At 40.7% G+C, this 17,866-nt stretch overlaps 1 protein-coding gene across 1 annotated transcript; it reads right to left on the bottom strand.

Annotated features, from left to right (window-relative positions):
- Positions 1-227: 227 nt before the first annotated feature.
- On the bottom strand, positions 228-14,283 carry LOC307227593 (atrial natriuretic peptide receptor 2-like; the record flags this gene model as incomplete). Its single annotated transcript, XM_079996964.1, has 20 exons — positions 228-338; positions 1,019-1,110; positions 1,823-1,921; positions 2,278-2,430; positions 2,557-2,696; positions 3,483-3,570; positions 4,160-4,253; positions 4,758-4,877; positions 5,107-5,214; positions 5,300-5,348; positions 5,604-5,748; positions 8,547-8,668; positions 10,085-10,228; positions 10,560-10,646; positions 11,371-11,515; positions 11,625-11,697; positions 12,075-12,220; positions 12,613-12,715; positions 13,386-13,509; positions 14,159-14,283. The coding sequence occupies 20 exons, from the start codon at positions 14,281-14,283 to the stop codon at positions 228-230; spliced, it is 2,268 nt and encodes a 755-aa protein (XP_079853090.1).
- Positions 14,284-17,866: the final 3,583 nt, after the last annotated feature.

Below are 17,866 nucleotides of genomic sequence, written 5' to 3'. Positions count from 1 at the left end.
GGGAGGAAAAAAAAGAGTCTACACATCTTCCCGGTTGCAGGCGTCTCTTTTTCGGTTACCCCCAAGTGGCATTTAAAACAATGATAAATTGTACATCCACGATGAACGGTTACTCGAGCACATAACGTGCACATTCTCTTATAACACGGTGACCAAGACAAGGCACTGGACATCTCACTACACGACGACTGAGGTTGCTTCATGCAGGTACAAACACAGGAAGCTGCTCAGTTGCTAACTGGTACTGGGATGCCGCTGAGTTCAGCGGCTCTGAGCAGCGGGTCCGTATGGTCATCTCTCTTTGCTTCCAGCCACCATGTCGTCATCTCCCCTTTACCCTGTTGAATCAATAGAGATTAAAAAAAAAAAAAAAAGAGAGAGGGCAAGAGAAGGGGGTCGTGTTGCCAGGCACCGTTTCTGTCTGAATTTTTAGATAAAAGCTTTGCTGGGAAACAGCTGTGACCTGTGAGCTGTGTGTGTAAGTGAAGCTGGAGTAGAGTCTTTGATTGTGTAGGAGTAATAGGGTCTACTCCCTCAGGACTAATTTGCGTCCCCTTCCCCCTGTTTATTCCGGCCACACCCTCCCAAATGCTACTCCAGTGCCGTCGGAGCGAATGGAGTGAACAAGACACGCCCTAGGCTGGCCATTGTCTTCGAATGGTTCTAAAGGGAGGGTTGAATTTCCTGTGATCTTTTCAAATCTGGCTTTCTACAGTCTTCAGTTTCACAGGATCTCAGCAGCTTCCACGCATCTTTGACTTGAAGGCTAACCTGACATGAGAACTTATAAGTAGCTTCTGGTATTTTGCTTCAAATGTAACATTATGAATTAAACGTGGATTCATAATTTTATATTATAATATTAATATTTATTTTCTGTCACAGCATTATTATTTCATGAAACTGCGTCAAATTCCTTGTATGTGTAAGCATACTTGGACCAAAAAAAGGCTGATTCCGATTCACATTTTCCTGCTACATTATTATTCAACCTTTTTTTCCACGGCTGGAACCTTACCTTGACGTTGAGGGAGCCTCTGCAGGTCAGAACGTACCCTCCCAGTGTGTGGAGCAGGTCAGCCGTGGTCCCACTCACCTGGATTTTCAGAGCTATTGGATACGTTTTTGTTTTTTTAATGAATTTCAAGAATGTTAAAAAAAAATACAATTCAATGATTTAAAAGCCCAATCAAATACTTATATGTCTAATGTCTTTTCCCTCCATCATTTGTAATGTTCATTATTTTCTAGTAATGTGTACTGGTACATGAGAAGGAGTTTGGAGTTAATCTTTCATTGATTGTGAGTGACAATTATAATGGAAGCACCCTGCACCATGCTTTATTCACCTCCAGTAGGAGAATGAATAACTGGAGCATTACTTAAAAGGGAACCTCATATCTCATCCCCGACAAAGATGTGAATGATGTGAAAATCGCATGTATCAATAACAACATGGGTAAATAGAAAGATGAGAATGAACATAAAAAGTCTGGAGCATCCATTTAAAATGTGTTTATAAAGTGAGTAAAGTGATGATGCAGAGAATTTTGCCAGCCAAAGCTTTTCATCATAAGAGTTAAGGCGTTCACTGCATGGACCAAGTAATTGATTTATTTGGTCTTATTTCCTGATAGGATTGGCTGCTACCGCTGATTATTGTGCCTTTCAAAGTCTCACCTCTGATTCGAATCACACACTCTAGAGCCCAAGACCAGTTATTATATGCCTTTTCTATACCAGCTCCAAAAGTAGAAGTAAAAACAGTTGATTTGGGGAGCTGTACTGGATAAAGGTCAGAGTGGTTGCTGCACTCCTGTACCTTCACTCGTTGATTCCATCCGTGACGCCGTGTTGACGGTGTCCCCAAACAGGCAGTATCGAGGCATTTTGGTGCCCACAACACCGGCCACAACAGGTCCTGTCAGGAGGGGTAAAAAAAAAAAAAAACAATTGTAAGTAAAGAATACATATTATGTAAATAACATAATAGAATTAAAGACATGCATTGCATTGATGCATTTCTACCGGGTTTTTTTTAAGGAAGTTTACGACCAAAGCATTGACAGATGTTTCAGCTCACAGAACTGGGAGGCACCAGCCTTTCAGGTCGGAACTAAAGAGTTATCTGTGTGACTTAACAGTGTTTCATCTGTGAAGCGGAATCACGGTCTGAATTGACCACTTGGCAAGCAAACATGTTAAAGACGAAAAATAACGCGACGTGGAAATAAAACGGATGGATACAATGTTCCCAGATGCAGTTAAGAGACCCACCCGAGTGGATGCCGGCACGAATCCTCAGCTGTGTGGTTGGCTTGTGGGGGATCTTAAAAGCATGACAGACACTAACCAGATCCAGCGCCATGCTGGCGATCTCCCCCGCATGATTGATGCCGTTCTCATTCGGGACCCCCGAGACCACCATATCTGGAAGGCAAGCCCGTCATTTAATCAGATACATAGACATTTCATGAGACAGAAAACAAGATGAGACATAGATGGGTTCAGCTACACGTTCATCTTATCCTTCTTGTACTTTGCTTCCATACTAACAAGCATCCCCTATAGTCTCCACTTTGTAGACGTCGTAGTTGTCGATGATGTCGTCGAAGGTGGTGTAAAGCTGGTTGAGGAAGTCGACGACCTGGTGTGGGGTGCTGCTGCCAGAGAGCTGCGTGAAGCCCACGATGTCACTGCCGGGAGACCGAAGCACAGCGCATCTTTAATGCTGTTTACCTGGAACAAATCTTAACCTTTGTTTAAGTAGGTCGTCGTCCCTTAATATTATATATAAACAGTTTATATAACAATGTGGGTTCAATGCGTGTTTGGAGTGTGCTGCGACGTCACTGCTGTCTGAAGGCTTTAGGTCAAATTGCAAAAACTGACAAGGTATTTATCTCTAAATACAGGAATCCTGTCGCGATGCTCCTAGTACTGCAATAAAGTGGGTGATATATGTAGTCTACATGAGTGGTTCCTTTTTGGTTGGACTTTGTATTTCAAAGCAAATGTCTTAGTTTCAATGTCTTTTCTAAAAACGTCTTAAAACGTTCACTTAACCATGGCCGTTGATTCGATGAGCGTGTTAAGGATGAAACGTGTCTTCACATCGAAATATGAGTACTTCATCACACTTAATGTAACTTTTACCAGACTCGTTTTCTTAGTGCATGTGTTTCGTACTTCAGGATAGGATGTGAGCACTTTGTTTTTTGTTGTTTTTTTTTTGCCTACGCCTTGCAAATATTTACAAATAATAATTTGGAAAAGATAATTTAAAATCCACTTTAACTTAAAATCCTTTTTTTTTTTTTTTTTATCCAATTTCCTGACAATTAAGCTAAAAAAAATAATAATAAGCACATTTGAAGAAAATCCTCAGCAGAGAGAAATACATACCTGGTGCAAACGGAACTTCATAATAAAAATTTAAAAAAAGGTGGTGTGACAGAGTGATACTTTGATATTTGCAACACCTGAAGTAGACCGTAGCGTTGGAGTAACTCTGAGCCTCAGCCGTACGACCCTGACGAAGGTCATCAGCCACTGGCTTTGGCAGCATACCTGCAAATATTATTATGCATCTATTATGACTGGATTTATTGGCACCATGATTTCATTTCTGAAACAAACGGGTGAATAGGGTTGTGTTCGCCACTAGAGGGAGCTCGGGGTTCACGTCACCCCCCCCCCCCCCCCCCCCCCCGAGAGAAGCTGCAGGAAAACCATGTTGAACGCGCACACACAGCACGTTTTGGTGCCATTGGGTGTTTTTGTGCGTGTGTACATTGGTTTTCGAGCGGCCCTTCCAGTATCCCCCGCGGTCTGTGTGTCTGTTGTGCTCGCACACATCTCCGTGTTTACCAAACCCAAATGCCTGTCCAGCAATTGTTCATTTTTATTGATCTTTTATTTAAACATAAATGAATTGCTTTTGTTTTTATTTGACAAAGTACAATGTTGATTGTTGTCACTCTCGTGTCCTTTACTCCTGACTGCAGGGCATGCTTGCAAAACACATTTTTTTTTTAACGTGAGTTTTCCCGATGGTTTAATAGAGGTTCATTCAAAACGAAATGAGAGGGGGAAAAAAAGCGTTTCTGATACTGAACGATTATTTTCCTTATCACACAAGATCAATATCCTGACTTACTGTACAACAAACGGTCAGTCCTCTGTTTCTCTTGGAGAAGGTCTTGCGTTCGCTCCGCCACAATGGCCTCCAGGTGCTTGCTGTACTTTTCCATCTAGGCTCGCAAAGAACGTGACTATAATCAGCTGAATCTGAGTCAATTCAGATGGTAAAATAATCTGTATGATATTATTCCCCATCGTGTCCCCATCAGAGTCGTGCGATGCACCGCAATAATACTTATCCCACATGCTCACATTCATTGTTATGATCCGCCAAAGTTGTTCCTGTTTTTGCCACAGATCAGGCTGTTAAGTACATGCTTTGCTCAAGGGCACTTTAACTTCAGTTCTTGAGTGTCATTCACCCTTCACCTCATTTTGCCTCATCGTCTGTTATTCAACAGGAACTCATTTTGTCATTGTGTCTAAATGGTACACGGGCAGCAGGAATTTCTCCATTTTCGATCGTTGATATTAAGTCCGACAAACCTAGGGGAGCCTTGTTTGTATTTTAGATTGTAATCCGAGTTGGGGAAAGCCGAGACAGAATCTCGCCCCTGTGTTTCCTTATTGGAATCGATAAGGTTTTTACGTGTTTGCCGTCGGCGGCTTATTACCAGGTTCATCATCATGTCGACGGGGCTGACTTTGTGAGGGTTCATCTTGTCCAGCATCTTCTTCACCTGCTCGAATGTGGGCCTCATGGTGACGTTGTGGGACCAGCACCTCTTAATGAGCTGTTTGAGTGTGTCACACAATAAGAAAACACCCTGTAATGTCTAGTTATGATAAAAGAATATAGTTATGATAAACATGATATACAATACTGTTATACAGTAAATACAGAGCAATGGATGTTCGGATCAATCTAATTTGACGGGTGTTTTCCTCGTTTTCCGATATAAAAATGAGTTATGTTCCGTCTGATTCGATCAAAACGGGATATTTGCGTCTTTTCTGTCCGACCTCACAGTACTCTCCTCTGTTGGGACAGTCGATGTCCGCCTTCCCGGCTTTAATTTCGGGCAGCGGGGGGCGCCACATCACGTCCATCTTCACTCCCTCAGCCTGGTCCTGGTGGGAGGGAGGAATGCCACTTTTCAACCCGAGATGAAAAGCCAAAAGGTTGTAATCTACTCGGAGGGCCTGTCATACTCACTGAAATGAGGTCAGAGCGAGTCGCAATCTCCACCAGGATCATCGAGTAGCTGCGGAGTTCAAAAGAGCAAAACTGAAAAAGGCCGTGCGCGGCCATCACGTTCCTTTTCTCTGGGGCTCAAGCTGCCGGCTTGAAATTATAAAACAAATGGAATGTAGTATGTAGGAAATGACAATCAGAGAGATTGCTTGATGATCGCGACATCTCTAATTACATTTGCCTCATCAAGCATTTTCTTAACCAAGTAAGTGTTTTTGTAAGGATCCAAACATCTGGCCTAACTCTTGAGACTGCCTCTTTCTACCTGTAGATGTCCGCCGCCGCCGTGCAGTTGGAGCTGCTTCCCAGTAGGACTTCTGGCGCGCAGTAGATACGATTAATGTCCCCGCAGTGGAAGCCGGTGCTCACACCCTCAAAGTCCTCCTTCCTGTATGCAGTGAGGCCGTAGTCTGGAGCAGCACACAGTCGAAAAAAAGAATCGTAACACTGCCTTTTTTTCCTTCATAACTCTTTTGTTTTTCCTTTGTCACTCCAGCGATCGGCCCTGTGCATCACTCACATCCCATAAGTATCCCAATAATTAGTATTAGTAATTAGTAAAAAAAAGGCCCTTAGAGAGTGTAGAGAGTGGACACAGACATGACGGGCGGGGGAGAGGAATCGCCTACTTGCAGTGTTGGGACTTTAGTGATGAAAAGCTCTTTTTAGAGATTGGGCTCTTGAATGGAATTCTCACAGCCTACAACACAACAGACCAAACGTCATCTGAATTCATCACATGAGGTAAATCAACTGGGCAAACAAGCAAAAGGAACTATAAACGTGTTACACGGCACCAGAAGGATTATCATCAGTACAAAACCTAATCGCATAAATTACATTATTATATAATGATATGAGGGATTTTTTTCCTCCATATCTACTAAAACATACATATCTAACACAGTACCCATACCACATAGTAGTGGTGAAAAGTAACCGCCCCGATGATGTGTTTAAATTCCCCGATGACCAGGGCTAAGCACGGAGTAGACCTGTTGGCATGATGGTTCAGCCGCTACCTTCCAGTGTTGCCAAAGCAGGTTCAAGTTCAAAAAAGGCAGATTTTATTTTGGTACTGTACATATACTGACAAGAAAGCTGCCATTGCCTTGTTCACACAGTACCGCAGAGTAGGGAGCACTTTGTTTTTTGCGCAAGTTCCTGGTTTTGCTTTTTCTCAATTGAAGGGTCATGTACGGTCATACCCTCACTGAATTTTGCACGCTCACGCTCTTTCGCGCTCATAGTCACAAAGATTGAGCTATTGAATCGAATGGGGAAGGAGGGAGGCGCAGATATGTACACTAAAACTAAAAGAACCCGACAAAGGTACTCTCCTCTGGGGAGGTGGGGGCGCTGTGGATGTATTAAAATTGTAAATGCGTCGGTTTATATTTTGTTCTGACTCGCACAAAATGAAAGCAGGATACTGGTTATTGTCAACACATGTTTTTCTTAAAACAAGGTGATATCATACAGACTTGTAGCTAACGATAACCCTAATCCTGGAAATTACAAAAAATAAAATTCTGCACCATTTTGTTATGCATCTTAATGCAATTGCCTCATGGGTAAAGTAGTTATATTATTATAAACCTGCAAATGAAAAGAAGGTATGGGTGAAAAAAGACACGCATGTGTTACTTGAGGTTAATTGGGTCGGGGACTATACCCGCATTGTCAGAATTGACATGTAATTTTGCAAAGCCAACTGAAATCTCTCAAACGTACTGTACATACTGTATGTTAACCTACGAAAAGAGACCTTTACAAAAATGTGTGTGTGGTTTTGTTCTAGTACAAAGAAAAAAATAAATCCAACCCCGCCATTGCAGTGGGGTGCCACGTGTGGATTCCAAGACAATTTCTACTGAATTTTTTTCACTTTATCATAGAACAAAACCAAACACAATTTTGGAAAGGTCTCATCGTGTAGGTTAACGTGTAAGTTCGAGAGATCTCAGTTGACCGTAAACTGAGATACTGACCTTTGAACCCCGACCAGAGGTCACACTTGAAGCCCCATATCTCAGTAATTAAAAGAGCTCCCAAAATAAGCTCAACTGTTTTTTTACAGCTCTGGACATGTACATTTAGAAGGGTGGTCGTGGCAATACGGGGCACCACTTAAAAGGGCCTAACAAGGGCCTAACAAGGGCCTAACAAGGGCCTAACAAGGTTTCAAGCCTTGTAATTCAAGGCTTTGCAAATTACATGTAAATTCTTGACAACGCGGGTATATTCCCCGACCAATTGAACCCCTAGTAACACATGCATGTTATTTTTCACCCGTAAATTAGTTTAATTTTTAGGTTTTTAATAATACAATTACTTTACCCATGAGACAATTGCATCAAGATGCATAACAAAATGGCTCCAAATTGTAGTTTTGGCAGTTGGCTAGGGTTAGGGTTTCAAACGTTGACAAATAATTGCGCAGGTACATTCCCCGATCAAATGAACCCCTAGTAATACATGCATGTAATTTTCCACCAATTGTAGTTTGTGTATTAGGGTTACCCTTTGGGTTTGAAACATTTATAAACGTTTATAAACACCATCCCGTACCTTTGTCGGGTTAATTCTAGTTTTAGTGTACGTATCCCCTCCATTTCACTGCATATACAGTATGTATGAACATATGTATATGTATGTGACAAATGAACCTCTTGAATCTTGTATCACTGCTCTAGAGGGCACTTCATAATGTTTTTTCTATCGTAGGGGCACTCTAGACGAGGGCACGTTCCACTGTTTTCTCTTCCGTACGGGCACCTATTGGCCACTTCTTCTTTTTTCTTGACCGAAGGCGCATCCTCACACGCACACCAGTGACTATTATTACCCCTATGCACTATTTATTTCTATCCATATCCTTATGTAACATACCGGTACTTCAGCTTTCCCACCACATGCCCATATTGGGATCAGAAGGTAACAGCTGCACAAGGGGCACTCCCTGTTAACTTCTGTTGGTAGATGTGTACATACGTATGTTTTCTGTCATTTTTATGGCTTGCTCTGCTCTACCAACCTCTGCCACGGTAACACCTGAAAGTAACAAGTTAAAGTCAGTTATTTCATGGACATTATAAATTTGATGGTTTGACACCACTCTGGAAAGTACCAAATAAACAAATCACAAGAATAAGCTGAACCTTTGTGCAAAGGGCAGCAGTGAGTCTGATTCCTCCCATATTGTTACCTGAGATTTTGCAGACCCAGCGGTCGTCGATGATGCAGTTCCTTGAGTGGAGTCTGCCGTGGAATATCTTGTGCTGGTGCAGGTAGGCCATACCACGGGCTATGTCGGTAGCAAAGGACAGCCTACAAGGACAAGGAGTAATCGGCGTCAGTGACACGAAGGGCCTTTGAGCAAGGCACTTAGCCACCAGCTGCCTGAGGCCAGCACTACATCTGAAGCAGCTTGACAACAAGAGTCACTTAACCTTTAGCAGCTCTAGTGAGTGGCAGGTAGAAAATTGACCAATGTCACAATGGCTAAATCTATAATTAGTATTAGGGGTCCAGCCCGCAGCTGGATCCCTATCTTTTATTACGATTTTTATTATTTCTCTCCTTGGCATTTTTCGGGCTAAAAGTAAAAGTTTTCGTGGCCCACTACAACCTAACCCACAGACATGTTTGGGGTCTCGTTAGAACCGGGACGTCTCAGACATTTTGTGGTTCAATTTTGATCCTCCATTTAGAGTAGGAATTAGTGAAAAACCGTTGAAGATTAACCGGAAATTGCAGAAGTTTGCACATCGCCGATACGCCCACGTTCTACAACTTCTAGTCGGGTGCTGGGGGGAGATGAGTTTGTGTAGAGGGTGCTTTTTTTGACATCATCCAATTTGTTATATTTGTGCAGGTTGTGGCTCTGGGGGACGCTTTTGCATCGTGCGAGGTGCGTGGTGTAGACCCCATCGGTCTGTAGTGGTTGCTTCAGGCAGTATCTGTGCTGGGTCGAGACGAACTGACGCCCAGCTTTTTGTTTGATATTTTATCTATTTTGCCCTTTTTGTAAATAAACGCATTCTGTTCGCAGCTATGTGTTAGATACTGTATGGTGTTGTCTCTATCCTAATTTTGTGGAATTCAAACCAGTCATAACATACATGCTGTAGGAGCAAATGCTGAGTTTAACGGAAACTCTGAAAATTGGAACTTGCTTTAGTCGTAATGCTGATATAAAGACGAGCGATCGCATGAACTGATGCTGTGTTCCATGGGAACCTGAACATTTGTTATTGGTGTCTATACAAAGTAATTTATTTGTTTTACGGTAACTCTAAAAACTTAATTTGTATCCAAGACGACTAACACGCATTACAGGTTTCCGAGGTTTCAAGGTCCCGTAATCCGAGGTTCCCGATTCTGCGCTCTGTGATTATATGCGGGGTGGAGCCCGAGGGACTTTCTCCGACCGTGTCGGACTAGACGTCACTGAAAATCACAGAATCTTTTTTTAATCGCCTTCCTTTTTGCGGTGATGGGGGGGGCCCGAAACTAATGAAATGATGACAGTTTTTCACTAATTTCTGCTTCAAATGTAGATCGATATTGATCAAACTCGAACAACAAGACATCTGAAACGTCCTGGTTCTAACAAGACCTCAACCATGTCTGTGCGTACTGCTGTCGTCATGCTTCAGATACTTTAAGCCCGAAAAAGCAGAGATTAAAAAAAGAAAAATGCTAAAATCGAATAATAATAATATCTAATGGTAACAGACTGACCTGAAGCCCCAGTTGATGGGTATTTCCTCGTTCAGCAGCACGTCGGACAGGCTTCCTTTGGGGCAGTACTCTGTGATGATGTTGACGTAGGGAACCTCGATGGAGCCCCCGATGAACTTGGACAGGTTGGGGTGGTCCAATTCCCTGGACATTCAAATTTATTTAAGCTCGATACCCCTTGACTTTATTCATTTTGGATGCAGATTTATTTCATCTTTGTAATTGATTTAAAGATAACTAAAAGGGTAAAGGCAACTTAGTGTAACCTTATTAAAATTTAAAGTTTTAGCACAAATATAAGTGTGCGATAATTGCTGCTTATCACTAGTATAAACCTCTGAGAATTTTCAGGTCAATAAAGCTGGTACACCAAATCCAGATTATTAACAGGCGGCTGTTAATGAACGACAGGACAATTTAATAGAAAACACAGTGTATACATGAACCCATGAATGTAAATTGTGATGTTTCTCACCTTACTTCCTTCACCTCCTTCCTGATAGTTTTAGACAGAGTGAAATGTTTCTTCTGGATGTGTTTCACTGCCACTGTCCTTCCATCACTAGAAGAAAAGTGCTTGTCACACACACACACACATACAAACACATACATATACATATACATATATATACAGTATATATACAGTAAATAGTATGTATATATATATATATACAGTATATATTGGAATTCATCATGAGGTTTTATTTTGGTAGTAGAGTACAAAATAGGTTTTATGTCAAAAATAGCTATCCAGAATTTGAAAGAAAAAAAATTAACTAAAAGACTAGCTCGGGAAAACTCCACTAGCTTCCCCAAAACTATGATACAATACAGTTAATAATTGTATTAATATGGCTGGCTGGCTTGTTATTTGCACCATTCATTATACTCTGACTAGTTTTATGTTGCTAATTAATTAACTCTCCATAAACAATGTATTGATTAATAAATCACTAAATCAGTAACTATAGCTCAGTAAATAAAGTAAAAAAGTCTGAAAAAGTTAATTTGGCAAAATTTACTTATACTGCAGTACTGTGCTTGGTATTGATATATATATATATATATATATATATATATATATATATATATATGTGTGTATCTCTTTTTTGTCTATTTTCATTTTTATTGTTTAATATTTATTTTGTAATATATATTTTTATATATTATTATTTTTATTGCTTTTATTTATTATTTATTATTTATTGATATTTATTGTGTTTGGTATATTTACGTTTTGTATTGCTTGGTATTTCCTTAATCTTAAAAGGAATAATGTTCCGTACTAGATGGCCGGCTGGATGAAGCCCTGCTGGAAGGAGGCGTTGATCACCGTGCACACTGTGGTGTCTGTGGAGCGGCTGACGCTGGAGCTGTTCTTCAACTGCTGGAGGCTGGTGGTGCTGCAGAAGCCCATGTAGCACACTTTACCTGCAACAAGGCCAGGCAGCAATTTGTAGGGTCTGTTTTCCAGCTAATAGAACAACTGCTAGAAAAAGACAGTGTATTTTGGCAATTCTTTTTGCATTTTATGTATTACCAAACATGACATTCTTGTAGTTGATAATCCAGCTTTCATCCCAGAACATCTTTTGTTTTTGGTACTGAAGCCACTGCAGAGGAAAAATGAATGGTCACCAATGCTTAATAATTAAAGCTATGACAAATATATGAAAGCAGACACTAACACAGTGTGAGAGAGTGTGTGTGTGTGTATGTATGTGTGTGTGTGTGTGTGTGTGTGTGTGTGTGCGTGCGTGCGTGTGTGTGCGTGTGCGTGCGCGCACGGGCTTGTGTAGTGTAGCGTAGGAACATAACAAACAGCTCAAAGAAAAATAAGTAAAAAAAAATCTTAAAATCAGCTAAAGAACATACAGTGTACTTCAATGAAATGCAAAATAGTCTAGTGTGTGTGTATGTGTGTGTGCATGTGTGTGTGCATGTGTGTGTGTGTGCAATCGTGGGTGCCTGTGTGTGTGTGCGTGCTCACCACCATGGTCAGGATGAAGCCACTGCAGAAGAGGGCGACAGGCAGCCCAATGGCCACCTTGATGGTGATGGACATGGGACACACACCACAGTCCGCAGGACAGTTTAGACATGTCTCCTCCAGCTCACACACATCGTCCCCACACACTGAAACACACAGATAGATACATATATATATAAGATATAAGATATATATATATATATAGATATAAAAAGGAAATGTCAATAGATGGAAAAATGGAAAAATATACAATAAACAGTTAATAAACAGTTAACTGTACACAGTAAGATATGGCAATATAGAGTACACCTAGAGACAGACAACAGATATAACCTAAAATATAAAAATGACGATCTTAATAATAAAAGGTCATGTCCAAAAATAAGAAAATATATGGTCCTTTACAATAACTTCAAGAATACAACCCCAAAGTAAACATCCACAGTAAACATCCACTTCTGTATAAACAAACTGAGCTTCAAAACTTTCCTTCAGCAAAATGACACTTATAAATAAATGATTAAGGTGACATGGTGACCTTGGGCACTGACAACGAGGACTTTGGACTCCAAGGCTGCATGCATTTGCCCAATTTTGATATGAGCAATGACAGAGGTCACTCCCACGTGGATCAGCACCACCTGAATAAAACCACAGCATACCAGAGCATCATTAAAAATTTAACAGCATTTTAACGCACGCACGCACGCACGCACGCACACACACACACACACACACACACACACACGCATGCACAGATACAAGCAGACAGACACACACACACACACACACACACGCTAAAACAAATTGAAAACACATATTTAAGTCCGATATTACCTTTGAAGTCCAATATTTTTGGTCCATTTTTCCCGCTTTGGACACAGTGTGAGTTACAATCTTGCCGTCGTCAGGAATCCACGGGCCACAGATTCCTCCTTGTCTCTGTGAAGGACATTGTTACGATTTGTTTATTCATTTCAAAAGAAGTAAGACTGCTATTTATGTCTCCTGCTTTTGGAATATAATGAATACCACACGTATATTTTTTATTGTCGCTTCTGAAGGCAGAGCATTGTCATTTAAGTCATATATGTAGAGGAAGTCAGGCCGAGGGACAGTGATAACACTGAACCAGTCTGTAGAGTGACGTACAAGCCATGTTTTCCTGCACACAATAAGAACCTCACGTGCACTACTTAACGTGCACGGCTTATTGTGCACGGCTTAACGTGCACGGCTTAATGTGCACGGCCTAACGTGCACGGCCTAACCTGCACGGCCGCACACACAGATCAGTAGAGCGGTACGGACCATGAGAGCCAGGGGGCAGGAATGGATGTTGGCGTGGTACACACAGCAGTTCATCTCGTTGGCGTTGTTCCAGTTCGCCGGACAATCGTGGTGATTGCAGAACCTTTTGGCCTCTGAAGCTTCACTGGAAGGTCAAGATTTGAATTTAGCAAAATGTGGCAGAGAAACGATAAGAAGAGGTCGCAACGAGGCTGAAAGCAGACCCACCTTCTATTGATGAATGAACAGATATAAATCATGGTTCCTACATAATGGAGAAGCTTTCTCTCTCCAGAATGTATTATTTATCTATTTTCAGATTTGGTCAAGCAAATTAAACCCTTGATTCAGATTTTTGCTGAATTGTTAAAAGAATGTATGTTATTTTTGATAACCGAGGTGAAAGCTCCTCGTATTCTATTGTAAACAGTAAAAACGTTGTTTTACACACAAAAAATGGTAAAACTTGGAAAAGTATGGACACAGAATGATTGACGTTGACTGTTTTCTGTTGCTTCATTTTTAATTGTAATTCTTTCTTTGTCACTGTCCATGCAGTCACTGATACTACAATAATGTGGAGTTGAGAAGAAAAAAAAAAGTGTGTATATTTATATATATATATATATATATATATATATATATATATACTGTATATATACTGTATATAATCATCAAAAATTGAAAACATTTGTAAAAATGTCAATTGGTTGTGTTTTCTGTGTGTGTGTGTGTGTGCGTGCGTGCGTGTGTGTGTGGGCATGACAAAGGTGTAGGATAACAGACGCATTCACCTGAACTGGAAGATCCTGTTCTTGATGGCATAATCGTAAAAGGAATCCGAAGCTGTCACTGTGTAGGTGACATTGAACTCCTCCCCGTTGGAGACTTTCTCTGGCGGACGCTGCACCCAGGTCATCTCCAGACCTGGACACACACACACACATACACACACGCACACACACACACACACACGCAAACACACACGCACACACAGACACGCACACACACACACACACACACACTGATTCATTACAAGTGTCACTGCATGAGAGGAGTCCAATTGGGATCATAACATTTAATGTCTGTAAAATTTTATTGTCTATATAACACAATAATCTTCCAGCATGTTTGCCAAGCTAAAAACTTCCAATTTCAATTCAAAGTTCACTTTTAACATACTATATGAGAAAATGTTATACAAAGTGAATAATATGTGTTTTATAACTTTTTCAAAATACTACTGGTTATTTCCATGCCCATATATAGTCACTGAAGTTGCATCACAAATATTACAGAATAAAATATGTATTGCCATCACAATTTCATTATTTTCAGAAGTAAATGTGTTTCCTAATGCATACTTTATAATAAAATATAAAAACATTATTTTTAATTAAAATATGATCATTTATAAGTGTCACTCAGTTTTGCTCTCCCCTGTCACACTACCCAAAAATAAAGAGTTCATTCATAAAGAGGAAGTGAAATCATTTAAGTCTTCAGAGCAGCTCAATTTGAAACCTGGTAAATTATATTGTTTATTACTGATAATTTGATGTCTTGTCATTTTTGATCGCGCCGGTGTATGCTAAGTTAGGTTAGGTAAGGAAATTATTTGTGATATTTATGAAAAAACATGTTATTTACTGAGATTTTACTGCTAGGAGTTAGCTGATGAATTTAACCCATTTTCTTGTGGGGGGGCCATTTTAGGATGAAATATTCCACCCCATCACATCCCCCTGTGACAAATAATGCATGCGTAATAGATCGTGAAAATAAGGCTTTTGTCCCTGAGGTGGGAAAAATGTTTCTTGGGAAGTTTAACATGAATATTAAACAATGAAATGTAAAATAAATTTGATTCTTCCTTATGAAAAATTGAGAAAATAGGACGGCCAAATGGCCCCCATCTCCTGGAATGACTCACAGGCAACGCTCCCACACACCAACAATAGAAAATACACAAGTGTTGTGTCTGTAAACACAAGCACATGAGCATCAGTGTACAATATAGCTTGGTCACCTTGTTCAATTCCCAAATCCACAGTATGCTTTACCCAGTTAGCCCCATGTCGGAAAACACTAAAACTAATACCAAGGGTCGGTTTCGAGAGCACAGATTAGGCCCAATCTCAGACAAAGTCATACTTTTAATTTGAAACCAACTGAAATGGCCTTTCTCAGTCATGGTTTAAAATCGTCTCAGACATGCCCGAGTCTTGGTTTAAAAAAAAAAGTGATTTCCAGAAGGATGATTAGAGCTAATCGAGGTCAAAGTGAAGGCTTAAATTAAACTCGACCAGAGGCAGTTTTATTATTATTATTATTTATATTGGATTAATGGATGTGGCCAACAGGTCGACCTTGACAAGAGAGAAAATGCATTATCTGGACAAAGACCAGACAGAAGGACATGGCTAGTCCTTAATAACTTTAGTCTAGGACTTCCTTGTCTAGAACTAATTCATCTTAAATTAAGCAATGTAATGTAATGTAATGTAATGTAATGTCTCAGAAAGGCACTTTTAAATTCTGGATTAATTTAAAAGGATTAGTTCAGTCCTGGTTTAGATTAAACCCTGTCTGCGAAACCCGCCCTCAATTCACTAGAATTGAATAAACCACCACGGAACTTCCTTAAACCAGGTCTAGGAATCCACCAGTTACCACAGTCATATCATCACATACATGTACCATAATGTACCAAATTTCAGCTTTTTTTTTTTTTTTTTTTTTTTTTTTTACATTACAGTCTTGTAAAACCGGCGGTTAGGAAACCAAACCCACTGACCTCCACAGCTTATCATGTTGTAGTCGTTTGGGTTATCGATTGGCCAACAGTCGTACTCCCTGTTGTCCAAGTCGTGCCAGCCATTCACTTCCTGGAGGAGAGACGGCAAACTATTCTATATGCATGTGCGGCTGCTCAATAGTGTTTGAACAAGCGTGCACAATTCTTTAAAAATAATGCCAAAAAAAAAAAATCCTTGTGAGTTCCTCTGAAGAAAAAAGATTTAACCCAATAACGACGCCCCCCCGGCATAATCTAAATGATCCATAATTTATCCATCCATAGCAAAACAACAAAGCAATAACACACTTTTAATTCAAAAATTTAGAATCCAGTCTGGAGAAAAAAAAACTAAACAAAAACAAAAACGAGTAAAATCTCACAGTATTTCCCATAGAAAAATAGCCCTGATCCAAAGTGAATGTGGTGCAGGGTGTAAGTGAGAATATACAGTGACATGACGCACACTGTAAATGCAGACACATGTGTTTCTGACACCGCAACAAAAGGCAGCAGGGTCCACAGGGAGAGGGCAAAATGTAAGCGTTATCTCTCTGATTCCAACCGTGGTGGCTATTTAGTCCCCAAATGTGATTGTAAGAATATTATGTTAATCTTTCCCATTCGGACCCCTAGCTCCCCTGCCTGCGCTTGTGTTGCCGAATGCATTGTGCAGCTACTGAACAGGTGGAACTTTAAAAAACGGGTGTGTGGCTCTTGGACTGTGTGGAGTAATGAATAAGTCAATATATCAATCAAACACATTATTTCATCCACTTACCAGAAAGAGAAAGAGGTGGAGGAATGAGAGCGTCAAGAGAAGCTGAACGGTGACCACAGCCATCCCTGTAGCATCCGAGGACTGAGCTGCGCTCCACTCTCCCACGGAGTCAGTAAAAGTGTGCGTGTTTATGTGTGTATGTGTGAACATGTGATGTATTTTTATTTTTTTCCTCTCTCGCTCTCTCTTCCCGTGTGTCCTGCTTTCCATTACTGAAGGCCGTCCAATTTGTTCAATCAGTTGGAAGAGGCTCTCCAATCAGCGCTGCTCGATGGGCTCTTTCCTTCATAAGGTGCCTCAGCTCACCTTGACCGGCCCGGGAGGACAAATCATGTGGAGCATCACACTCTACAAAACCTGGCCGGCCATCCAATCCAAAAGTTTATATTTTAGGAAAATGTAAATGCGTAACGTGTAACAAGATGTTAAGAGTTCATAATAGATGATGGATGGATAGATAGGTAGATGGATAGATATACTGTATATATATATGTATGTATGTATGTATGGATGGATGGATGGATACATGGATGGATGTATGTATGTATGTATGTATGGATAGATGGATGGATGGATGGATGATGGATACCTGGATGGATTGATGTATGTATGGATGGATGGATGGATACATGGATGTATGTATGTATGTATGTATGTATGGATAGATGGATGGATGGATGGATGGATGATGGATACCTGGATGGATTGATGTATGTATGTATGTATGTATGTATGGATAGATGGATGGATTGATGGTTGGATGGGGGCTGGATGGATGGGTGGGTGGATGGGAGGATGGATGGATCTGTGGATGGATAGATGAATGGATGGGTGGATGGAAGGCTGGATGGGTGGGTGGATGGATAGATCAATGGATGGATGTATGGAAGGATGGATGGGGGGATAAGTGGATGGATGGATGGG

Source organism: Zeus faber (assembly GCF_960531495.2).
Source record: "Zeus faber genome assembly, chromosome: 1".
Lineage (NCBI taxonomy): Eukaryota > Metazoa > Chordata > Actinopteri > Zeiformes > Zeidae > Zeus > Zeus faber.
The sequence above is the reverse complement of the archived record's forward strand: the minus strand, read 5'-3'. Positions and strand labels throughout refer to the sequence as shown.